Consider the following 26367-nt stretch of genomic DNA (forward strand, 5'->3'; position numbering starts at 1 on the left):
GCTCACTCTAAAACTACCCCAAACTATTCCTTAAATAAGTTTCCCCAGCATCCAAGAGACACTTTTCTCCACCAATGGGCTACTTCGTTACTCCGACCAATCAGGCAAGCCGACATCATCCAATAAGCGGCAGAGTTCAAGGGGTCAAGAAATGGTCGCGTCAACACTCCCTACACAAAAGCACTCTGACCACAACTAATCGGCCTTTGACAGCCGAGCGTGAGAAGACGACGCGACATGTGCAGGTGTGACGTCAGGTGCGGCGGGGGCGGCGGCCGCGCGGCAGCACTGTCCGCGGCGCCGTCGAGGTCATTTGTGTACAAAGGTTTGCCCCGCGTCAAGGACCCCACAAAATTCCCCGAAAGACAGCAAAGAAGGCCGCGTTACATTGTCTTCGCGACAATATGCCGCAGTATGCAAAATAACAAACGAACGTAAGCTTCAGCGGCAATAAAGTGAACAAAAAAAAAATTGCACGCAATTCAGTCGCGCAGTGCTCAGTGTTATCGGACACGAGTTCATCCACCTTTATTTCTCTCGGCACCGTTCCCAACTCTACTCCCGATTATTCGCACCACTGCCGAGAACGCCGCCGCAAGCGTAATACGATTATTACTGCGTGCGCTGCCGTTGGAACGGAACGCTCGAGCCGCATCAATGACTCGGCAGTCGCGCCAACGTATACAGCCAGCTCGCGTCCCGGTTCCGCCAAAAGAAGAAAAAACAAATAAAGATAAACAACTGCGGGAGCTCGGAAAGACGCTCTCGGGCGGGCCCTAGACGCAGCGCCCGAGACGCAGTTTAGCGTTACGCTTTGTCTTAACAGCGGCGGCCTCGTGACGGCCGCGTCAACGCCGCGAAGTGTGCTGCGGCGTTGACGCAGCATCAGCGGCGTATCTCTATCGCGCCAGAGAGCGACGTGCGGCCGCGGCATTAGCAGCAGCAGCATCTCGTCCGTCGTCTGCAGTCAGTCTGCCGGCGATCGCCAGCCAAGGCTAATTCCCGAGAGAGCGCACGTATATAGTGTACTGCGGAGAGGGAGAGAGAGAGGAAGGGGCGGCGTGGCCGCTGCCTTCCTTTGCCGTCGCCTCCCTGCTTCTTCGCGGCAGGAATGGCTTCGCCGGCGGCCGGGAACGTGTTTGGCGGCGGTAGCGGCGGCCGTGGTCGTAGCGCCGCTGACAGGTCGGACCGCTTCACTAACGGCACGCCGCACGGCCTTTCCCGTGCGTCTGCTTCTTCAGGATACCACCACAACCGCCAGGGGCGACCGATTGGAGCAGCAGCAGGGGGAGGAGGAGGTGCGGCCATGACCTACCGCAGGGGAGCCAAGGACGATGGCTGCTGCAGCGTCGGATTCCTCAAGTGCCTGCTGCACGTGTTCAACTTCATCTTCCTGGTGAGTGGGATGCTCTGTGCACGCTTTGGGCGACGCGTGGGAAGCGTCATGGGAAGCGTGCGCATGCGCGCATGCGTACGCACTGCGCGCGCCATTGCAAAGTAAACACGTGCATCTCCGAACCGTTCGCTCAGTCGCACGATGCGCCGGAAAGATACGGCTGCTCGGAATGTTGGAAACCTGTGATGGAATTTCGTTTGATGTACCATGCAAAAAAATAAAAGGGGGGGGGGCGGGGGTAAGGCCGGCAGACTCGGACACAAGCGAAGTGGACAACACGAACCACTTCTCATGTGTTCGTGCCTGCATGGTTTACCCCCTCCCTCCCTCCCTTCCTTTTTTTTGCATTATGAGTCCTTACCAATTAGCTCAGCGTTCTGTCGTTCTTTGTTTGATGTGTTGTTTGCACTAGTGGTGCGCAACAAATTGTATGGTTCCTACACATGTGGTTTTCGCACTTCAGGGTGCAGGTTGACCCGTCATTGCATTGCTACTTGGAATTGTCCTGTACAGTCCCTGACGTTCCACCCATGACAGTGTATCCATTACGCCACTCTATGGCAAAGCCTGTGCCCTTTATCAGGCAGCATGGAAAGGGTAACGCGTCGACCGACAATACCGGCATCGCCACAGTATTGAGCTCTCCGAATAATAATTAAGCAGAAGCTATAAAGGAAAACCTGTGGCACACCTCTTGAGTGGCGAGAGTGTGTGAAGTAGTCGCACCACATCGTAATCGATAACAACGTGGTCAGTGACGTTGAATGGCCGTCGCTACATCTGTCTAGTGTTTGGGATCGGACTGCTGGTACGATCTGTTGGGAACTCGGCGCTGACGCCCGTGGTTGTACCTGGGTCGCAAGCCCCAAGGGTAGCGTTGGCCTGGCGGCCTGGGGTACAACTCGAAGCATCCGAAGGTCCCGGCAAAGCATGAGTCGACTGGTAACAACGAAACAACTTGTTTATTTTAACATCGCAAAGAGTTGGCGGTCAGGTTGACCGAAGTAGAGAGACGGGAGAGCACTTCACTCAACAGAAGAAATCGGAGCCCTCCTTTTGGCGTCCGGGGGCAGCTGTTTTTATACTCTCGCAGTTGAGGGCAAGAAGGAACCCCTCAAAAGACGAGCACGTGAATGTACAATGGGCTAATGGTGACGCACACTGTCGTGGCGCTGCGCACGATCTCGTAGCACCCTGTCGTGGCGCTGCGCACGATCTCGTAGCACCCCGTCGTGGCGCTGCGCACGATCTCGTAGCACCCTGTCGTGGCGCTGCCGGTCGGACACAATGACTGTAACGAGAAGATGGTCCCTGCTTTGGCATCGCCTGTTTCGGGCACAATGACTGGAACGAGATCCCTGCTTTGGCATCGCCTGTTTCGGGCCCAATAACTGGAATGAGATCCCTGCTTTGGCATCGCCTGTTTCGGGCACAATGACTGGAATGCGAGGAGGATCCCTAGGCGGTCGCATCGCCGCAGACGCGCCTGGAAACACCTGGCGATGAGTGTTGCGGCGACGACGATCGGGCCAAAATGTCTGCCGCCCCGCCGCAGTCGCGCCGGCAAAACCACGTGTCGCAGGCGAAACGCAACAGACCGCCCCGCCGGGGGAAGGAGATCCCGATGGACAGGGGACTGCATCCGCTGTCCGGAGGGATGTCGCTCGATGATGCTCATAACCGAAGTCGGGCGTCCCTCGACGTTTCTTGAGCGCAGCGCACAGAGAAGGCCTCGTTCTCTCGTTCAGGTTCGCACGGGACACTGCAAAGTGACTTCGGGAGAGTTCACATTTTTGTTCTCGTTCCCGGCAAGCGTTAGAACTACGCTGAAAACTCAACCGCTCAGTCAGCAAGCACGGCACAACCCTCACTAAGCCCTGCCAGGCTCTTTCCCCTTTTTATACCACTGCCTAGTTCCTTACAGTAGTCTAGCATCACTCAGAACGCGTCCACAAATTGAAAAATTGCACTAGAAAGCATATCATCACTTTGAAACACTAAACAAAAGCAATATGTTAAAAAAAATCCTGCCTCAGGAAGAAAAACATCAGTAACAAACAATTTTGAGGCTGATTCCTACGTTAGGGGCTTCGACTTAAGCCATCGGCGTTACCGTTGAGACTCCCCTTTTTGTAACGCACCTCAAAGGAATATTGTTGTAAAGCGAGGCTCCAGCGCAGGAGGCGGCCATTTTTGGGAGAGATGGTCTGCAGCCATTGGAGAGGGCAGTGATCCGTCTCAATGATAAACCTCGAGCCGGCTAGATAGCATGACAATTTCTGAACGGCCCACACGAGACACGCACACTCTTTCTCGGTGGCGCTATACGCCTGCTCACGACTGGTCAGCTTACGACTAGCATACAGGACGGGGTGTTCTACTTCTCCATTTTCCCGTTGGCACAGTACAACGCCCATGCCTCGCTCACTAGCATCGCACTGAACAATGAACCCTTTTGTATAGTCTGGCGATCGTAGCACAGGCTGGCTTGTTAGGGCACTCTTTAGGGCGCTAAAAGCTCTTTCCTTTGTCTCGTCCCAGACGACTGTTTGAGGCTCTGTTTTTCCTAGAGCATCCGTCAGGGGAGCCGCGATATCAGAGTACCTAGGGATGTACCTCTGATAGTAGCCGGCGACACCTAAGAACGACCGAATATCGGTCTTTGTGCGCGGTTGCGGAAAGTCTCGCACAGCGGCCACTTTTATTTCAGAGGGGCGGCGACGACCCTGACCAATCACGTGACCGAGGTAGACAACCTCGGCCTGTGCTATCTGGCACTTAGGAGCCTTGACTGTCAAGCCCGCTTCGCGCAGGCGGGTTAGCACTGCCCGCAAGTGTGTCATATGCTCAGACCAGGATGCGGAGAATATCGCTACGTCGTCTAGATACGGTAAAGCGAATTCTTGCTGTCCCCGCAACACTTTATCCATGAGACTTGAAAAACAGTATGGCGCGTTCTTCAAACCAAAACTCAACACTTTAGGACGGAATGTTCCCATTGGTGAAATGAACGCCGCATACCTACTAGCCTCTTCTGTAAGTGGAACCTGCCAATAACCCCTGACAAGATCTAGGGTGGAAATAAACTGAGCGCTACTAACTTTCTCAAGGCGCTCCTCGATGTTAGGGATCGGATAAATTTGATCCTTAGTGATGGAATTAAGCCTGCGGTAGTCGACGCAAGGACGAGGTTCCTTGCCCGGTACCTCAACTAAAATCAAAGGGGAGGTATAATCACTCTCACCTGCCTCAATAACACCGAGCTGTAGCATTTTCTTTACCTCAGCCTCCATAATATCGCTCTGGCGGGGTGACACCCGATACGCCTTGGATCGTACTGGCTCTGGGGAGGTAAGTTCAATATCATGAGTAAGTACAGAAGTCCTACCAGGCCTCTCAGAGAACAGACCTTGAAACTCTTGTAATAGCTGGTGTAGTTCGGTTTTCTGCTCGGGCGACAGCGGTGCTTTACTGATAAGGTCACTAATGACTTGACCGGTGTCTTCCCTGTTCGTCACTGAGCCTAGTCCTGGAAGCTCGACTGGAAGCTCTTCAGGAACGTTTATCATCATGCACACCACTGCTTCCCGTTGTCTATAAGGTTTGAGCAGATTACAGTGGTAAACTTGCTGTGCTTTCCGCTTTCCTGGCAGACTTACCACGTAGTTAACGTCCGACAGTTTCTGAACAATTCGTGCTGGGCCCTCCCACTGCACGTCTAGTTTGTTGTTTAGCGATGTGCGCAATATCATGACCTCATCGCCAACCTCAAAACGACGGGCCCTGGCTGTCCGATCATAATAAACCTTGGCCCTCTGCTGGGCCTTTGCCATTGCTTCACCTGACAACTCCTGTGCCCTTCTTAAGCGTTCGAGGAGCTTAAGCACGTACTCCACCACGACTGGGTCGTCGCCCCTACCTTCCCACGATTCTCGAAGCATGCGAAGCGGAGATCGAAGCGAGCGACCGTACACCAGTTCAGCTGGCGAAAACCCCGTAGCCGCATGCGGCGCGGTCCTTAAAGCAAACATCACCCCAGGCAGACACAGCTCCCAGTCAGTTCGATGTTCAAAACACAACGCTCTCAACACGCGCTTCATGACGGAGTGGAGCTTCTCAACGGAATTCGACTGTGGGTGGTACACTGAGCTGTGTAGCAGCTTTACCCCACACCTTTCGAGAAAAGTTGTCGTCAAAGCGCTAGTAAACACTGTGCCCTGATCTGATTGGATTTCCGCAGGAAAACCAACTCGCGCAAATATGGACAGTAGTGCATTGACTATCTCAACTGAGCTGAGTTCTTTAAGCGGCACTGCTTCAGGGAACTTTGTCGCTGGGCAGATCACAGTCAAAATGTGTCTGTACCCCGTGGCTGTTACCGGCAGAGGTCCCACTGTATCAATAACGAGCCGTCTAAAAGGCTCCGTTATGATAGGTACCAATTTCAACGGCGCCCTTGATTTGTCCCCTGGTTTGCCCACCCGCTGACAAGTGTCACATGTCCTCACGAAATGGTCTGCGTCCCGAAAACACCCTGGCCAATAGTACTCTTGCAAGAGACGGTCCTTAGTTTTCTTAACTCCTAGGTGTCCGGACCACGAACCCCCATGTGACAAGCGCAACAGATCCTGACGATAGCATTGAGGCACGACCAGCTGATCGAACTCCACTCCTCTGCGGTCTAGATACTTCCGGTACAGGACTCCCCCTCTTTCCACAAAACGCGCAGTTTTCCTGGCGATACCTTCTTTGACATTGCAGCGCACGTTTTCCAGGCTGCCATCCTTTTTTTGCTCGGCTATCAAAGCCGACCGGCTGACTTTTAGCAACCTATCAAGTCCGTCTGACGTAGGCGCGATGAGCAAATCAGTAGATAGCTCTTCTAACTTTCCCGCGTCGGGCGTTTCCTCTCCAGTATCTGGCGCCTTTAACGTTACAGACTCAAGTCTATTCAGTTCGGGCGTGCTCTGAATATCAGCTTGCTGCGCCTCTGACCCTTTTTCGTTGTTTGATAACGTCGGCCCCGCAACTACCGCCTTTGCAGCGAGCTCCCGAACCTTCGATCTGGTTAAGGCCTGAACACTAGCTTCACCAAACAAAAGCCCCTTCTCGCGCAGGAGGTGATCGGACCTGTTTGAAAATAGGTACGGGTACTGGGGTGGCAGCATAGATGACACTGCCGCCTCCGTCTCAAGCGCTCCGAAAGGTCCTTCAATAAGCACTTTTGCTACCGGCAGACACACGCTATGAGCTTCCACGGCTTGCTTGATCCATGCGCACTCGCCCGTGAACATATGGGGTTCTACGTAAGACGGGTGAACTACATCCATCGTAGCTGCGGAATCGCGAAGCACTCGGCACTCTTTCCCGTTTACGAGGAGGTCTCGCATGTAAGGCTCGAGAAGCTTCATGTTCTCGTCAGTGCTGCCTATTGAAAAAAACACAACTTTTGGTGTTGTTTCCGGACACTGCGCCGAAAAGTGACCCGGCTTCTGGCACGTACGTATAACACAAGCGCGCTCGCCTCATCTCGAACCGCTTTCTGCGTTTGGCTGCCGCCGTCTCTTTACGTTTGGTCGGACTGCTTTCACTCGCATCCTCACTACGCGTGTCCCTCTTTGCTCTCATGGGTGTGAACTTCGGCCTCTCAAACTTCGAGCCAAATTCACCCTTTTGACCGTCCTTAGCTCCGCGAGCTCGACGCGTCACAAACTCCTCGGCTAGCTCAGCGGCTCTAGCCACCGTACTCACGTCTGGCCTATCCAAGACCCAGTATCGCACGTTCTCCGGTAACCGACTATAAAACTGTTCTAGCCCGAAGCACTGCAGAACTTTATCGTGGTCACCAAACGCTTTCTCTTCTTTGAGCCACTCCTGCATGTTCGACATAAGCCTATACGCAAACTCTGTATATGACTCACTTTTGCCTTTCTCATTTTCCCGAAACTTCCGACGGAACGCCTCCGCAGACAGCCGGTACTTTTTTAGCAGACTCGATTTTACTTTGTCGAAATCCTCTGCCTCCTCTCTATCCAAGCGAGCGACTACGTCGGCCGCCTCGCCGGGTAACAAAGTGAGCAAGCGCTGTGGCCACGTTTCCCGAGAGAACCCCTGCTTCTCGCACGTTCGCTCAAAGTTAACCAGGAACAAACCAATGTCCTCTCCAAGCTTAAACGGCCGCATCAGGTCAGTCATTTTGAACAATACGCGTTCTCCTGCACCGTGTGCCTGACTTCCATTACGAGCGCGTTCCATCTCTACCTCAAGACGCTTCATTTCCAAAGCGTGTTGACGGTCACGCTCTTGTTGCTCTCGCTCTTTCTGTTCTTTACGTTCACACTCTTCTTTTTCTTTTGCAGTCTCCCTCTCTTCAATAGTCTCAAGGCATTCCGACAGCTCGTCATCCTCAGCCTCTAACTCAAGAATAGCCTTTAGCAGTTCTGGTTTTCTGAGTTTGTCTGAGACATCCAGACCCAACTCTCTTGCAAGCTCCAACAATTTCGGTTTGCGCAACGACTTCAAATCCATGGCTGCTCTGAATGCTGCTTTCTCTACTGCTTACTATTGTCTTGCCGCAAACTAACCCGGCAGCAACGACAACCACAATTACCAGCTCTGTTTCTGACACTAACAAAAGCCTGGCAAAGCTCAGAAGAAGAAAGTCCCGCACTCACCAAACCTCGCAGGCAGGAATTCCGCGCAGTCGTTCCGCTGCAGGCAACCAGTCGTCACACAGGGCTCGTTGCACTGCTCCCGGATCGTCGTTGAGCTGCTCAGCATACAGTCAACTGCATCTCTTTGCTGCTGGCCTCCGTTGTCGCGATCTCACCGCTGGCAGACAGTTGTTTGAAGTCGTAGGCGATCTCACCGCTGCCAACCAGATGTTTGGGATCGGACTGCTGGTACGATCTGTTGGGAACTCGGCGCTGACGCCCGTGGTTGTACCTGGGTCGCAAGCCCCAAGGGTAGCGTTGGCCTGGCGGCCTGGGGTACAACTCGAAGCATCCGAAGGTCCCGGCAAAGCATGAGTCGACTGGTAACAACGAAACAACTTGTTTATTTTAACATCGCAAAGAGTTGGCGGTCAGGTTGACCGAAGTAGAGAGACGGGAGAGCACTTCACTCAACAGAAGAAATCGGAGCCCTCCTTTTGGCGTCCGGGGGCAGCTGTTTTTATACTCTCGCAGTTGAGGGCAAGAAGGAACCCCTCAAAAGACGAGCACGTGAATGTACAATGGGCTAATGGTGACGCACACTGTCGTGGCGCTGCGCACGATCTCGTAGCACCCTGTCGTGGCGCTGCGCACGATCTCGTAGCACCCCGTCGTGGCGCTGCGCACGATCTCGTAGCACCCTGTCGTGGCGCTGCCGGTCGGACACAATGACTGTAACGAGAAGATGGTCCCTGCTTTGGCATCGCCTGTTTCGGGCACAATGACTGGAACGAGATCCCTGCTTTGGCATCGCCTGTTTCGGGCCCAATAACTGGAATGAGATCCCTGCTTTGGCATCGCCTGTTTCGGGCACAATGACTGGAATGCGAGGAGGATCCCTAGGCGGTCGCATCGCCGCAGACGCGCCTGGAAACACCTGGCGATGAGTGTTGCGGCGACGACGATCGGGCCAAAATGTCTGCCGCCCCGCCGCAGTCGCGCCGGCAAAACCACGTGTCGCAGGCGAAACGCAACACTAGTTTGCGAAATATGGCACAAGCTTGTCTCCTGTCTCTGTAGTGGTCCGCACGTAGTAAAGTTCAGAATATTGAGGCCATCTCTTGATTGATCGATTAATTTATCGGTTAATTGACAGTAATTTAACGTCACAACGAAACACTGTGGGGATGCCTAGGGCTTTTTAACGTGTTCCTTTAATCGAAGTACAAAAGCGTTTTTGCATTCCGCCCCACAAAAATGCGGCCGCCGTGGCCAGGAATCGAGCCCGCAACCTCTCAGCAGCAGAACGCCATATCCACTGAAGGACACTGTCAAGATCGTATAGTTAGGAATGTTATACGGTCTGAACACAGTATACTGTGTTCAGACCGTGTAACATTGGTACAGCGTATATATAGTCTATACCACGTTTGGCGATAACTATATATAATCATTCGCGTACGGTCGGTACATTGCCGACAAGAAGCTTCTGGCTATTATTTTGAATATATTTTCCACTGCCTAGCGTATGCAGCGGAGGACCTTTCCCCGCATGCTTTGGCGACGAAGTTTATAATTGTCGGGCTTTAGATCACATAAGACTTGTTGCACACCTAAGCTGCTGACTTCGTAAAACGACAGGAGAAACAAAGAAAAAAAAGTAAGCAACTAACGAGCGCTAGCTGCGTTGCACATTTGTAGAGAATGGCCGACGAAAATTCATTGCGTGTCCCGCTGGTCGCGACTTCCGGACGCTGCGTCGATCGCTCGCGCGCGCCGATCGCCTCGCCTGAGCGCTCTGGCGTTTCGGCTGTCGCCACTCGGGAAAGGCGTTGAGGCATCGTGCGCAGCTGAAACTTTGCTCCGGATTCAATCTGCGGTTGAGGGTTCGTCTGCTAACACAGGTGTGTCGAGGACCGCTTCACCCGTCCCTTGTCGTTGAGTGAACGTTCGGCGTCACGGCTGCAAGGCAGCACCACCGGAAGATGCACAGTGCCAGCTGCTGCAACGGTGGTCATACTCCTGATACAGAAAAGCGCTGTCTCACAGCAAACACGAGTCTGGCAACGCCGTTCGGCGTTCCTTGATGGTAGGCTATAGTATCTGTCGTAGCTGACGTCGTGGTCTTGTACCTCGCTCGTGGGTGTCCGCGATCATCGCGTGACTCCCTCGACCAATCGGTCCTCGTCACACGGCTTCTCTACGTCAACTAACAGTGCCTGTGTGCGGGGCCGGGTGACAAAAACTCTTGCGGAAGTCACTCGACGATCGAACTACGGATGAGATTTTATACATAGTCGCTGCACGCATATTTATGTAAATAGTGTCTATCTATGTCTCCGTCATCTCTTGCTGTTCTTTTCTCTACCGTCGTCCTCCCAGTGCCCGCCGCGGTTCAGGTGTCGGCAAACTGCGCTAGATGGTCACAGTGCGGTTAGCGATAATTATCTTCCTTAATTTTTACCCGTCGTGGTTGATTGGTGGCTTTGGCGTTGCGCTGCTAAGCACGAGGTCGCGGGATCAAATCCCGGCCACGGCGACCGCATCTCAATGGGGGCGGGCGAAATGCAAGAACAGCCGTATAATTACATTTAGGTGCACGTTAAGGAACCTCAGGTGGTCAAAATTAATCCGCAATCCCCCACTACGGTGTGCCTCCTAATCAGATCGTGGTTCTGGCACGTAAGACCCCATAATTTAATTGATTTATTTATATTGATTAAATTATTGTACTTATTATTTTAATAGACAACCAATTACTTCCACTACTCCGCGATTATTTATGGCAAGTTCCTGAGCCTTTGATTAAATTTTCGTTCTTTAACCTTGGGGCACTAACTGAAGTGTAATGTGTTTAAACGTTGCACCTCACTCACCCGCTTCCTCACTTTACCTCCCTTACAACGTCCAACCACTGAGTTGCATCGGCGTTAAAACAGCCTCATTTGCTCCTGGCTCACATATCCTACGCCTTCATACATCTACGTATAATTGTTCATGTCACACGCATAACGTCGCAATTGAACCTCACGTTCATGCTTGCTAACCGTTGGCATGCCCTGATCTCTAACCTGACACGTGTAGTGATTAAGCAAAGCGGGTTACAAAGCACAATACCACGGATTGGCGCGACGTGAATTGAGGCGCCAGCCGTGAGAAAATGAAATGCCAGTGCGAGCACTGCCACTCGAGTTATGCAGGGCGAAATGTGGTTCCCGCAGCTGCAATGGGTTCAAGGTGAGGCATATCAGCTTAACCGCAGTTACGCAATGCCTCATGTAAGCGCCTCAAAGTGACCTTGGCTTCCGCCACACGACGCAGCGTGTAAAAAGCTGTCGCTGTCATCAGGCGCAACCGGAGAGAGACAGACGCCTGAGATCGCGAGACGGCTCCGAAAGTGATGCGTTTGGAAATGCAATCCAATGAAGCAAGCTGGCCCACGACTGCTTTCGATGAAAAGGAGAAAAAGGAAAGCGAAAGAAGAAGGAACGTCGTTTCGAAAGCCGCGCAGATGTGCCGCGCGCACTCGTGTACACGACCGCTCTCCCCTTCGCGCATAATTAAGTCGTTGCGAGGCCGCAGCTCGTCGCTCTCTCTTCGGGGCCGTAAGTCTCCGCGTACTACAGAACGTTTGAACGCAGTCACCCAGGCAAGCAGCGAACGCCCGTTCATTCGCGCGCCCTTCGACAAACGTGGGGACCGTGGCAGTCGCTCAGCTTGAGACGACGAGTCGGGGAGCGAGGCAGCAGCCGCGGCAACAACAACAGGGCGGCGAGGGCGAACGTTGCTGCTGCTTGATTGAAAACAGGACCGCGCGTGCGCGAGCCGCAGAACGGAGGAGAAGGGGGGCACCTGTTGCGGCACATGCGAATGGCAGCAGCAGGTAAGCCAGGCAGGCAGAGCTGATAGACGCGCCCGAGGTGACGCAGCGTCGGCGTTCATCAAGCGAGTGACAGCCGACCGCGGCACAGCGAACGCAGTATGCTGCTGCTCCGGCAACGCGTCTGCACTGTGGAGAGGCCGACTGGCAGGCAACGACGCTACGTAGACTCTGCGTGGGTACCCCCTCACCCTCCTCGTTCCCTCTTTCCCGTGCGAAAACCGAAAACCCCCTTCGGGCACTTCTCTCTGACACTGAGCTGGCGTTTCCCCCCTCTGTCTCTTTCCTTTCCCTCCGGGGGCCCTTCAAAGACAAAAGCTATCGGGCGTCTTCGGGGAAGTAGAGAGAGGGACACGCGCAAATGCGGCAGGTGATTATTCACGCGTCAAGACGGCGGGACGCCGAAAACGCGCGGGTCAACGGACCCTTCCGGCTGCGGACGCGCCCGCCGCTTCCTTCTGTACCAACGCCACGAACGCGACGCTCACTTTCCTCCTCATCGAACTTTAGCCTCCTGCCAAGCCTTTCGTATTTCCGCACCTTGTAGTTTCGACTGTCTGCCTCATAAGGTTGTTCTTTTGTGTTTCTTGTTCTCCTTGTAAGAGAGATCCGACGTTCAACACTTACTGCGACGAAGACATTAGAACCCTATAGGCAATCGAATACAAACTAACCCTGAAACACAGAAAGCCATCGCGACGTAGGGCAGACAAAGTGGCTTGTTTCGAGTGTAGTGTAGTCTACATGAAGCGGAAGATCAAAGACTGATATGACGATGGTGCCACAGCTAACAATCCGGGAACCTAGATTCCTTTCCCATCTAATACCAAACAGCGGTCGAGAGCTGTCCGCTGCCTTAAAATAAAGGCTTTATTCATTCTTTTTCTCCTTCTGAAACTAACGAAGGAGTCGAGCAAGATTCACCTCGAAGCAGAAACCCTGTGCTATGCTTTTTTAGGTGAGAAATTCGCAACCTTTTCTTTTTTGTAACAGAGGGGACGTAACCACCTTCTGACCCAATCGGAGGAAGCTACAATGGTGAATTTTACGGTACCTATTGTTGCGTTTCGCCTGCGACACGTGGTTTTGCCGGCGCGACTGCGGCGGGGCGGCAGACATTTTGGCCCGATCGTCGTCGCCGCAACACTCATCGCCAGGTGTTTCCAGGCGCGACTGCGGCGATGCGACCGCCTAGGGATCATCCTCGCATTCCAGTCATTGTGCCCGAAACAGGCGATGTCAAAGCAGGGATTTCATTCCAGTCATTGGGCCCGAAACAGGCGATGCCAAAGCAGGGATCTCGTTCCAGTCATTGTGCCCGAAACAGGCGATGCCAAAGCAGGGACCATCTTCTCATTACAGTCATTGTGTCCGACCGGCAGCGCCACGACAGGGTGCTACGAGATCGTGCTCGACATGGTGCTACGGCATCGCTACGACAGTGTGCGTCACCATTAGCCCATTGTACATTCACGTGCTCGTCTTTTGAGGGGTTCCTTCTTGCCCTCAACTGCGAGAGTATAAAAACAGCTGCCCCCGGACGCCAAAGGGAGGGCTCCGATTTCTTCTGTTGAGTGAAGTGCTCTCCCGTCTCTCTACTACGGTCAAACCTGACCGCCAACTCTTTGCGATGTTAAAATAAACAAGTTGTTTCGTTGTTACCAGTCGACTCATGCTTTGCCGGGACCTTCGGATGCTTCCAGTTGTACCCCAGGCCGCCAGGCCAACGCTACCCTTGGGGCTTGCGACCCAGGTACAACCACGGGCGTCAGCGCCGAGTTCCCAACAGATCGTACCAGCGGTCCGATCCAAACATCTGGTTGCCAGCGGTGAGATCGCCTACGACTTCAAACAACTGTCTGCCAGCGGTGAGATCGCGACAACGGAGGCCAGCAGCAAAGAGATGCAGTTGACTGTATGCTGAGCAGCTCAACGACGATCCGGGAGCAGTGCAACGAGCCCTGTGTGACGACTGGTTGCCTGCAGCGGAACGACTGCGCGGAATTCCTGCCTGCGAGGTTTGGTGAGTGCGGGACTTTCTTCTTCTGAGCTTTGCCAGGCTTTTGTTAGTGTCAGAAACAGAGCTGGTAATTGTGGTTGTCGTTGCTGCCGGGTTAGTTTGCGGCAAGACAATAGTAAGCAGTAGAGAAAGCAGCATTCAGAGCAGCCATGGATTTGAAGTCGTTGCGCAAACCGAAATTGTTGGAGCTTGCAAGAGAGTTGGGTCTGGATGTCTCGGACAAACTCAGAAAACCAGAACTGCTAAAGGCTATTCTTGAGTTAGAGGCTGAGGATGACGAGCTGTCGGAATGCCTTGAGACTATTGAGGAGAGGTCAAAAAGACAGGAGCGCGAACTTAAAGAACAGAAAGAAAAAGAAGAGCGTGAACGTAAAGAACAGAAAGAGCGAGAGCAACAAGAGAAAAAAGAAGAGCGCGAACACGCTTTGGAAATGAAGCGTCTCGAGGTAGAGATGGAACGCGCTCGTAATGGAAGTCAGGCACACGGTGCAGGAGAACGCGTATTGTTCAAAATGACTGACCTGATGCGGCCGTTTAAGCTTGGAGAGGACATTGGTTTGTTCCTGGTTAACTTTGAGCGAACGTGCGAGAAGCAGGGGTTCTCTCGGGAAACGTGGCCACAGCGCTTGCTCACTTTGTTACCCGGCGAGGCGGCCGACGTAGTCGCTCGCTTGGATAGAGAGGAGGCAGAGGATTTCGACACAGTGAAATCGAGTCTTCTAAAAAAGTACCGGCTGTCTGCGGAGGCGTTCCGTCGGAAGTTTCGGGAAAATGAGAAAGGCAGAAGTGAGTCATATACAGAGTTTGCGTATAGGCTTATGTCGAACATGCAGGAGTGGCTCAAAGAAGAGAAAGCGTTTGGTGACCACGATAAAGTTCTGCAGTGTTTCGGGCTAGAACAGTTTTATAGTCGGTTACCGGAGAACGTGCGATACTGGGTCTTGGATAGGCCAGACGTGAGTACGGTGGCTAGAGCCGCTGAGCTAGCCGAGGAGTTTGTGCCGCGTCGAGCTCGCGGAGCTAAGGACGGTCAAAAGGGTGAATTTGGCTCGAAGTTTGAGAGGCCGAAGTTCACGCCCATGAGTTTAAAAGGGGACACGCGTAGTGCGGATGCGAGCGAAAGCAGTCCGACCAAACGTAAAGAGACGGCCGAAGCCGAACGCAGAAAGCGGTTCGAGATGAGGCGAGCGGGCGTTTGTTATACGTGCCAGAAGCCGGGTCACTTTTCGGCGCAGTGTCCGGAAACAACACCAAAAGTTGTGTTTTTTTCAATAGGCAGCACTGACGAGAACATGAAGCTTCTCGAGCCTTACATGCGAGACCTCCTCGTAAACGGGAAAGAGTGCCGAGTGCTTCGCGATTCCGCAGCTACGATGGATGTAGTTCACCCGTCTTACGTAGAACCCCATATGTTCACGGGCGAGTGCGCGTGGATCAAGCAAGCCGTGGAAGCTCATAGCGTGTGTCTGCCGGTAGCAAAAGTGCTTATTGAAGGACCTTTCGGAGCGCTTGAGACAGAGGCGGCAGTGTCATCTATGCTGCCACCCCAGTACCCGTACCTATTTTCAAACAGGTCCGATCACCTCCTGCGCGAGAAGGGGCTTTTGTTTGGTGAAGCTAGTGTTCAGGCCTTAACCAGATCGAAGGTTCGGGAGCTCGCTGCAAAGGCGGTAGTTGCGGGGCCGACGTTATCAAACAACGAAAAAGGGTCAGAGGCGCAGCAAGCTGATATTCCGAGCACGCCCGAACTGAATAAACTTGAGTCTGTAACGTTAAAGGCGCCAGATACTGGAGAGGAAACGCCCGACGCGGGAAAGTTAGAAGAGCTATCTACTGATTTGCTCATCGCGCCTACGTCAGACGGACTTGATAGGTTGCTAAAAGTCAGCCGGACGGCTTTGATAGCCGAGCAAAAAAAGGATGGCAGCCTGGAAAACATTCGCTGCAATGTCAAGGAAGGTATCGCCAGGAAAACTGCGCGTTTTGTGGAAAGGGGTGGAGTCCTGTACCGGAAGTATCTAGACCGCAGAGGAGTGGAGTTCGATCAGCTGGTCGTGCCTCAATGCTATCGTCAGGATCTGTTGCGCTTGTCACACGGGGGTTCGTGGTCCGGACACCTAGGAGTTAAGAAAACTAAGGACCGTCTCTTGCAAGAGTACTATTGGCCAGGGTGTTCGGGACGCAGACCATTTCGTGAGGACATGTGACACTTGTCAGCGGGTGGGCAAACCAGGGGACAAATCGAGGGCGCCGTTGAAATTGGTACCTATCATTACGGAGCCTTTTAGACGGCTCGTTATTGATACAGTGGGACCTCTGCCGGTAACAGCCACGGGGTACAGACACATTTTGACTGTGATCTGCCCAGCGACAAAGTTCCCTGAAGCAGTGCCGCTTAAAGAACTCAGCTCAGTTGAGATAGTTAATGCACTACTGTCCATATTTGCGCGAGTTGGTTTTCCTGCGGAAATCCAATCAGATCAGGGCACAGTGTTTACTAGCGCTTTGACGACAACTTTTCTCGAAAGGTGTGGGGTAAAGCTGCTACACAGCTCAGTGTACCACCCACAGTCGAATTCCGTTGAGAAGCTCCACTCCGTCATGAAGCGCGTGTTGAGAGCGTTGTGTTTTGAACATCGAACTGACTGGGAGCTGTGTCTGCCTGGGGTGATGTTTGCTTTAAGGACCGCGCCGCATGCAGCTACGGGGTTTTCGCCAGCTGAACTGGTGTACGGTCGCTCGCTTCGATCTCCGCTTCGCATGCTTCGAGAATCATGGGAAGGTAGGGGCGACGACCCAGTCGTGGTGGAGTACGTACTTAAGCTCCTCGAACGCTTAAGAAGGGCACAGGAGTTGTCAGGTGAAGCAATGGCAAAGGCCCAGCAGAGGGCCAAGGTTTATTATGATCGGACAGCCAGGGCCTGTCGTTTTGAGGTTGGCGATGAGGTCATGATATTGCGCACATCGCTAAACAACAAACTAGACGTGCAGTGGGAGGGCCCAGCACGAATTGTTCAGAAACTGTCGGACGTTAACTACGTGGTAAGTCTGCCAGGAAAGCGGAAAGCACAGCAAGTTTACCACTGTAATCTGCTCAAACCTTATAGACAACGGGAAGCAGTGGTGTGCATGATGATAAACGTTCCTGAAGAGCTTCCAGTCGAGCTTCCGGGACTAGGCTCAGTGACGAACAGGGAAGACACCGGTCAAGTCATTAGTGACCTTATCAGTAAAGCACCGCTGTCGCCCGAGCAGAAAACCGAACTACACCAGCTATTACAAGAGTTTCAAGGTCTGTTCTCTGAGAGGCCTGGTAGGACTTCTGTACTTACTCATGATATAGAACTTACCTCCACAGAGCCAGTACGATCCAAGGCGTATCGGGTGTCACCCCGCCAGAGCGATATTATGGAGGCTGAGGTAAAGAAAATGCTACAGCTCGGTGTTATTGAGGCAGGTGAGAGTGATTATACCTCCCCTTTGATTTTAGTTGAGGTACCGGGCAAGGAACCTCGTCCTTGCGTCGACTACCGCAGGCTTAATTCCATCACTAAGGATCAAATTTATCCGATCCCTAACATCGAGGAGCGCCTTGAGAAAGTTAGTAGCGCTCAGTTTATTTCCACCCTAGATCTTGTCAGGGGTTATTGGCAGGTTCCACTTACAGAAGAGGCTAGTAGGTATGCGGCGTTCATTTCACCAATGGGAACATTCCGTCCTAAAGTGTTGAGTTTTGGTTTGAAGAACGCGCCATACTGTTTTTCAAGTCTCATGGATAAAGTGTTGCGGGGACAGCAAGAATTCGCTTTACCGTATCTAGACGACGTAGCGATATTCTCCGCATCCTGGTCTGAGCATATGACACACTTGCGGGCAGTGCTAACCCGCCTGCGCGAAGCGGGCTTGACAGTAAAGGCTCCTAAGTGCCAGTTAGCACAGGCCGAGGTTGTCTACCTCGGTCACGTGATTGGTCAGGGTCGTCGCCGCCCCTCTGAAATAAAAGTGGCCGCTGTGCGAGACTTTCCGCAACCGCGCACCAAGACCGATATTCGGTCGTTCTTGGGTGTCGCCGGCTACTATCAGAGGTACATCCCTAGGTACTCTGATATCGCGGCTCCCCTGACGGATGCTCTAAGAAAGACAGAGCCTCAAACAGTCGTCTGGGACGAGACCAAGGAAAGAGCTTTTAGCGCCCTAAAGAGTGCCCTAACAAGCCAGCCTGTGCTACGATCGCCAGACTATACAAAAGGGTTCATTGTTCAGTGCGATGCTAGTGAGCGAGGCATGGGCGTTGTACTGTGCCAACGGGAAAATGGAGAAGTAGAACACCCCGTCCTGTATGCTAGTCGTAAGCTGACCAGTCGTGAGCAGGCGTATAGCGCCACCGAGAAAGAGTGTGCGTGTCTCGTGTGGGCCGTTCAGAAATTGTCATGCTATCTAGCCGGCTCGAGGTTTATCATTGAGACGGATCACTGCCCTCTCCAATGGCTGCAGACCATCTCTCCCAAAAATGGCCGCCTCCTGCGCTGGAGCCTCGCTTTACAACAATATTCCTTTGAGGTGCGTTACAAAAAGGGGTGTCTCAACGGTAACGCCGATGGCTTAAGTCGAAGCCCCTAACGTAGGAATCAGCCTCAAAATTGTTTGTTACTGATGTTTTCTTCCTGAGGCAGGATTTTTTTTAACATATTGCTTTTGTTTAGTGTTTCAAAGTGATGATATGCTTTCTAGTGCAATTTTTCAATTTGTGGACGCGTTCTGAGTGATGCTAGACTACTGTAAGGAACTAGGCAGTGGTATAAAAAGGGGAAAGAGCCTGGCAGGGCTTAGTGAGGGTTGTGCCGTGCTTGCTGACTGAGCGGTTGAGTTTCAGCGTAGTTCTAACGCTTGCCGGGAACGAGAACAAAAATGTGAACTCTCCCGAAGTCACTTTGCAGTGTCCCGTGCGAACCTGAACGAGAGAACGAGGCCTTCTCTGTGCGCTGCGCTCAAGAAACGTCGAGGGACGCCCGACTTCGGTTATGAGCATCATCGAGCGACATCCCTCCGGACAGCGGATGCAGTCCCCTGTCCATCGGGATCTCCTTCCCCCGGCGGGGCGGTCTGTTGCGTTTCGCCTGCGACACGTGGTTTTGCCGGCGCGACTGCGGCGGGGCGGCAGACATTTTGGCCCGATCGTCGTCGCCGCAACACTCATCGCCAGGTGTTTCCAGGCGCGACTGCGGCGATGCGACCGCCTAGGGATCATCCTCGCATTCCAGTCATTGTGCCCGAAACAGGCGATGCCAAAGCAGGGATTTCATTCCAGTCATTGGGCCCGAAACAGGCGATGCCAAAGCAGGGATCTCGTTCCAGTCATTGTGCCCGAAACAGGCGATGCCAAAGCAGGGACCATCTTCTCATTACAGTCATTGTGTCCGACCGGCAGCGCCACGACAGGGTGCTACGAGATCGTGCTCGACATGGTGCTACGGCATCGCTACGACAGTGTGCGTCACCATTAGCCCATTGTACATTCACGTGCTCGTCTTTTGAGGGGTTCCTTCTTGCCCTCAACTGCGAGAGTATAAAAACAGCTGCCCCCGGACGCCAAAGGGAGGGCTCCGATTTCTTCTGTTGAGTGAAGTGCTCTCCCGTCTCTCTACTACGGTCAAACCTGACCGCCAACTCTTTGCGATGTTAAAATAAACAAGTTGTTTCGTTGTTACCAGTCGACTCATGCTTTGCCGGGACCTTCGGATGCTTCCAGTTGTACCCCAGGCCGCCAGGCCAACGCTACCCTTGGGGCTTGCGACCCAGGTACAACCACGGGCGTCAGCGCCGAGTTCCCAACAGATCGTACCAGCGGTCCGATCCAAACACTATGGTATGACTTGGTATGCTAATATGTTGTAATTTTATGGTCCACGACAGCATTCTTGCCGACCGACACTCACATGCTTATTGTGATGCGATCTGTGATGAAATGGCAGTTCTCACATTTCTACTTCCCTCCCCCCTTTTTTTTACTCTCTCACACTCACTCACTCACTCTGTCTCGAAGAAAAAGAAGGTGGACCGGCAGGCTGTGGACATCGGTTACCTAAGTAGTACTACAAGTGGTACTACCGCTGATCCAATGTAAGGTCAGTGTAAGCCAGCGTTCGAGCTTCCATTGGCCTTGCTTCCTGCGCTGCTAGGATAGCCCCCTTCCCTCCTCTACACCTCTGCTTTCGGCAGCTCGTTCAGCCCGATGCTTCGCTCTGCGCGTCAGTCAGCGCATACACTCGCGAAACACCTATGCCAACGCGTGCATCCGGTCGTTACAGTGCGTCAGCGCGCACCACGGCTCGCGCGCACGTCGGCACAGGGGCGGCTTTGGAGCGGACGTGTTAAAACGGTCACGTCGGCGAGCAGCAGCCGTAGAGTCGCACTGCAAGGAAGGTATGACTGCGAAGGAAATTTCGACGACTAGCTGCTACGCAATAGTCACGATGCTTTTCATGACGGGCCGCCGTCTCAAACAGGTCGGCTGATGTGTCGGCTTATCGCAATAGCTAGTGGTCAACTTCGTTGAAAGCGGTTGGCTTGCGCAGCTGGTTTTCCGCGAGGTCTAGGTATAGTCCCCAGTCTAGGTCAAAAGCGTGGCAGTTTGGGCGAGTTGGTATGTCATAACTGTTTAAGGCTATTAGCGCAGCTCAGGACGAGCAAAAAAGGAAAGATATAATAATAATATTTGGGGTTTTACGTGCCAAAACCACTTTCTGATTATGAGGCACACCGTAGTGGAGGACTCCGGAAATTTTGACCACCTGGGGTTCTTTAACGTGCACCTAAATCTAAGCACACGGGTGTTTTCGCATTTCGCCCCCATCGAAATGCGGCCGCCGTGGCCGGGATTCGATCCCGCGACCTCGTGCTCAGCAGCCCAACACCATAGCCACTGAGCAACCACGGCGGGTAAAAAAAAAAAAAAAAAAAAAGGAAAGAGGTAGGGGTAATCAAAGGGAGCGCTCACCCTGTTTTCCGCTCCCTTTGATTACCCCTACCTCTTTCCTTTTTTGCTCGTCCTGAGCTGCGCTAATAGCCTTACCCAGTCTAGGTGTTCTTTCTTGTGTTTCTTTTTTCTTTTTTTAGAAAAGCAGAAGCAGAAATGGCTTTACCAAGAAACATCTCTCACAAGTCGCGGGAAAACAGCTCTGAATATAAATTAAGGCTAAATGGAAAAAAGAAAGACAAAAGAGAAAACGGTGATAAAGTTAAAAGAAAAAAGAAAACGTAAGGCGGACGTCGTGGAAAGGCGTCACGATTGTTTTTCAAGGTACTGCCACGTGCAAAAGTAGTAGAAACATCAACATTTTTCAAACCGCGATTAGACATCACTTGACGTAACAGTCGGCGTTGATTTTTGTTCAAGGCCTAGTAAGTAATACGTCCGAAGAAAGCCCTCAAGTAGAGACAATGACATATTTGCTAGAAGTGAGATCGAAACTGGAGGCTGAGCCCGGGGTCCGTTACTTCTGTACCAGGGGGCACTTCCACCTGCAAAAGCACTAGAAGCATACAAACTCCTCTATCCTCAAACCTAAAAGTTCTTTGAATGTGCTAGTACGACTGGCACATTTCCAACTTGTCTTCCCAGCCGTCCTCCTGTGGCCAGGAAGCTTTTGCGTTTGGCTGTACGTGACACTTAGAAAGAAAAGCAATCGCCCATTAGGAACACAATGAAATAAATAAATTAAAGAAACTAAGAAAATATGTGCAGGTAAGAAGCACTATAGAAGGAAAGCGCACGAGTAAGCTGAGCTCAAAGTGACGTCTACAGGCAACAAAGCACGTGAAAACAGTGAACGGATAACTGATCATTAATTGATATTGCACACAATTGTATATCGTATAGGGCAGTAACAACACGCTAACAGGGAAGGACAATAGAATTGCGCTAGTAGCTGTGGTTGCTGGCGACTGTCTGCCACATAGAACGCCGTATCTCCTAGCGTCTGACACCAAGCGTAAACCGCATTAAATGAATGTCGACTGCAAACACTGAGTAAGTCCAGATAGGTAGATTACTCTTTCGGAAGCCTTTGAACATTTGGTCGGCGTGCAAAGGTGGTTTGTGACCGAAGAAAAATGAAGGCCCCAAATTCCATTTTCCCACTTTACGCCCGAGCAGCATCCCGGATTCGCTTAACTTCACGAATTGCATAACGTAACCCGCCACGTATAACCCACGAGTCACTGATCCGCTTGCAACACTTTCGTACATACGCGCCATATCCGCAGCCAAGGCTTGTAACAGTCGCCAGGTTAAATTTTCTCTTATTTAACGCAATGAAACAGTCCGTTTTTGTCAGTCGACAGTTCAGTAGAGTCAGGCGTTGTCGCGACCTATGGTGTAACAAGAGGCTGAGTGCGGCGTTCGAAAGTGTCGTCGTCACCGCCGCACGTCTGTCTCTTCTTCGCATAATTTACTGACATGCTCTCGGTGAATGCGTCACCGATTCGATGTCTCGACAATGGAGCAATATGAATTGAGCGAGGACAAGAAAACAGTCCGGATTAGTACCCTCACTAACAGCCATCCATGGTTATTATTATTTTGTTATTACAGTCAAACGCCTTTATAAGGAAGTGCTTGGGGGCCTCCGAAATAATTCGTTATATAGATCACTTTGTTGTAGCGTTCGTTCGTTGTAGATGCGCTCCACTGTATTAGTATTACTAATGTAATTACAGTAAGCGTATCAGGGCAGATTAGACGTGTGCTCAGCAACGACTAGAGCTAAATATGAAAGGAAAAAGAGAGAGCGCCAACAACTATTGCCTTCCGCGGTGGAAATACGCAGTGAAACCATTTTTTTCTTTCTTCCGATGAATATGTAACATCCAACCTAACAGTTCACTCTGCTAATGTCACCTAGGGCTATTTCAGAAGCATGTGAAATCTTATCTGATACCCAAGTCAGACGGGACAGTTTAGTGTCACTTCAAGCGGACACGTTTAGTGACATTCGTTGTAGAACGCACGTGGCCAGAGTGTGCGTTTGTTCAATTCGCTTCGCCGGGTCGAAGTGTGTGACGTCGATAACAATGCTTAAAAAATAAAATAAAATGACGTTGAATTCATGAGCAGCATTAATTCTGAGATCACTTTGCTGTCCTTTGAAATTTAGTCAGCCTCCCTGTGGCATCTGCACTGTAGAGCGCCGTTCTTGCCTCGGATGCACTGCTGACTTGTCTTGGGTTATATAAGGCTCGATCATGTTAATGTGATTGCAACGAATAACCCTATTTACATTATCTGTGACGTTAAATACTGTTCTGAGCTAGAACGCAGTACTATTTTGCTAACACTGCGTAAAATAACTACATATAGGTAACGTTCATCTTACCGAAACGCAGACCTGCAAACACGGACACAAGGAACACAGACGCTTTTGTGTTGTCTTTTTTCTTTTGTTCTTGCTCGTGTCCGTGTTCGCACGCGTGCCCTTGGTAAAACGAATCCTTATCTACTCGCTCAACTTTCACTCAGTCTGTATAACGTTCCTAATGACATAACCATCGATCGACACTTCCATCAATTCCCAGTGTCGCATTAGCATTACTCTCCCGTGTAACAGGCGCCGCCAAGGGGACACTTACTGTGACACAGTATACACTCGCCCAAAGGGTCACTAAACGTAGCCGCGCGACTATGGGGTATTAGCGTCTCCCATTTTTTAGTGTCGCATCAAGGCGCATCTCTCGACTTGTTTGGTGCCGTCCGCGCGCGTCCTTGTGTTGCTGCATAGACGCGACCAGCAGCGGGTGTCATACCGGAAGTGACGTTTATTTCCTTCCCTGATGCGGCGATCCGGTTGCCTGCTACAGGATCTACCCGGAGGCTGGACTACTGCTCATCGTTCGCGGAAATGCTTGACTGCTCGTGGGCTTCCGCAAAAGTATAGCGCAGCGTCGTTCGGAGAAACGTTCGAGCTGGCGCACAAGTGGCAAACGTGTATATCGAATTTCGATACTATACCTTGGAAGTTATAGCGTGACGACTTCCTATATAGCGTGATTGTAACGTGGCGGGCGCAGCGCGAAGACTCGAAAGCGAAAATGAACACGACACAAGCGCTAGTTCGTAAAGAATATAAATTGCATAAATGATCTAAGTGATAAAATACTTGTTTAAAAATAAGTAATACCGCGCAAGCCATCTACGGTTGCAATACAGCGCAAGACGTGTTACTCGCGCTCGTACGAAAAACAAAAAGAGGCTGGTGAATGTCTTCGTAGTCGTCGTTATAAGGCAGTATACAGAGTCGAGGGATTCTCTTGATTTATTGGGGCTAGCTGGCGGTAGAAAAACGCCCATGGGCCGAGACTTAATTACTGCCGCGTGCAGTAATATTCAGGTATTCCAAAATCGATTCAGGAACCGTTCAGCAACCGCCCCTCCCCCCCCCCCTCCCCCCGCCTTTTTTAGTGCGGAGTAGTCAGTCGGGCTCAGCCTTGTTAATTCTCCCTGTCTGTCCCTCATCACTTCTCTCTCCCTCGTTTGGGGCGTGAAAGATTATTAATGTGTCATCTTCACTTCCTCTCGCTTTCTCTCTCTTTTGGCGATCCGTAATCAATATCTCTAGCGTAAGCGCAGGATCTTGAGACAGCTTATAGAACTTATGATATGCCTTCAACTACTCACGCCCATCCCCCCCCCCTTTTCTTTTCTCCTTAGCCGTGCTACATCGGTAGTACGCAATTAGCATAATTCCACCTACTCGCCCGCCGTGCCGAAACCCGCGTCCATATGCGCGTGACCCGCAGCGCATAAGTAAGGTTCGACAACGCCGATGCCGGCGAGGAAGCCATGCGCCTGCAGCTTGCGCAACAACCCTCGCGCTATGCACCGCGTGCCTGGAGGAGAATCCACCCAGAGGCGGCGCGGCACACAAACACACGCTCACATGGCCCGAGGTCTCGAATTTCCCGCAACTCTCGCGTGCGTGCGTTTCCAGCGAGCGCGTCATTCTTACACACACACATACACACACCCCGCCCCGCGACCCCGATTCGACCTCGGCTTTGCCTGAGGGCTCCTTGGGGCGCTTGCTTTTCTTGCAAGTCATCCGTGCATGCGTGGTGACCGAGATGAGCTACGCGCACCAGCAACAAACATTGCCCTCCCTCTGTTAAGTGGAGAGCCGAAGAAAAGACGTTGATTCAAAAGCATCGGCCGCAAGAGATCGTACGGCCTTTCCTTTCGTCTCGCCGTCCTCTTGACGTCCGGATCGCTTTGTTTTGACTCGGGGTGTTCTCCTCCTTTTCATCCATTTTTTGGAGCGGCGCCTTTCTCTCTCTCTCTCTAAACTTCAAGGACGTCTGGCTATCTGCGCATACATCGACGCCCGACCGTCACGGGAGATGCCCGGCTCCCTCCGAGATCTGGGTCCGTTTGTTTCGGGTTTAAGCAATAAGCAGACATATCGCGTGGCCTCGAGTGTTGTTGTAACCCTGGGAGATTTCAGCTCGGAGAAAGCCAGAGAGAGAGAGAGAAAGAGCAAGAAATGAGGTCACGTTGTTTGAACAACGCGATCTCTTTTAAGTATTCCGTTTTTCTATTCCTACTTCTTTATCTTCTCTCTTTCTCTCTGTCTTTCTTCTTTTTAGGTCTTATTCCTTTGCGTGAAAAGAAAAAAAGCGGTGCTGGGAATTTAATAGAGCACTTCGGCTATTTGAAGTCCGCGGGTCTGAGCAGCACGTATACGCGTGCACAAGCTGAATGTTCGAAATCGTATACAGATGAATACAACGCGGCAACACAGGCATTACGGGTGATGGACATCGCTTTCAGGACACGGCGTTACCGTGCAAACATGTTGTATAGCACCAAACTTATGTGTAAGCTCAATCACGCCGACGTCATGTGCTCGCAAATGTATTTCTACGGACGAGAGAATTTAGTAAGTATGTATACTGACCGAATGACTGATTCTGGCAGCGTATGCGCGGGGCTTTGCCAAATGGTGCACCGCCGGCTTAATACGGCGCCGCGTGATCCCGAAATGCAGATTTACTTATTACAGAGAAAACTTACTTTATCGTAACCGTCATGATCCGCCCGTTCAAGTTCGCTGCAGGGCGAAAGCTTCTGTCAGGGTGCTTTAGATTGCACTGATCACGCGTCAACCGCACTCACCCCAGGCCAACATACTTCCTGCCCTTCGGCACAAAAAGGCCAAACTTCACATTTTTGATCAGTCCTCAGCTCCGGTGGAATTATCGTGACGTAACGAATTTCACGTGCTCAAATTTTGGCATATGTAGGCTGCTCTTTAGTATATAGACGATATTGTAAGGTTGGGTCTCTCGTGCGATGGCATCCTTCGTTATCATTAGCACAATGAACTATAGTCCCGAGTACTCGCTTTTAAAATTTATGACGTCACAG

The 26367-nt window shown here is 51.8% G+C and overlaps 1 protein-coding gene across 5 annotated transcripts in view; it reads left to right on the top strand.

Moving 5' to 3' along the window:
* Positions 1–26367, top strand: part of LOC142579710 (CD151 antigen-like) — a 162162-nt gene that overhangs the window by 111567 nt on the left and 24228 nt on the right. For 4 of the 5 annotated variants that reach the window (XM_075690198.1, XM_075690197.1, XM_075690195.1 and 1 more), the window contains exon 2: positions 1242–1396. In XM_075690198.1, coding sequence (XP_075546313.1) covers positions 1307–1396 — 90 coding nt within the window. In that variant the 5' untranslated portion in view covers positions 1242–1306. Of the gene's footprint in view, positions 1–884; positions 1397–26367 lie in introns of those variants that run through there. The other variant, XM_075690196.1, reaches the window with a different exon arrangement.

Source organism: Dermacentor variabilis, chromosome 4, assembly GCF_050947875.1.
Source record: "Dermacentor variabilis isolate Ectoservices chromosome 4, ASM5094787v1, whole genome shotgun sequence".
Classification (NCBI taxonomy): Eukaryota; Metazoa; Arthropoda; class Arachnida; order Ixodida; family Ixodidae; genus Dermacentor; species Dermacentor variabilis.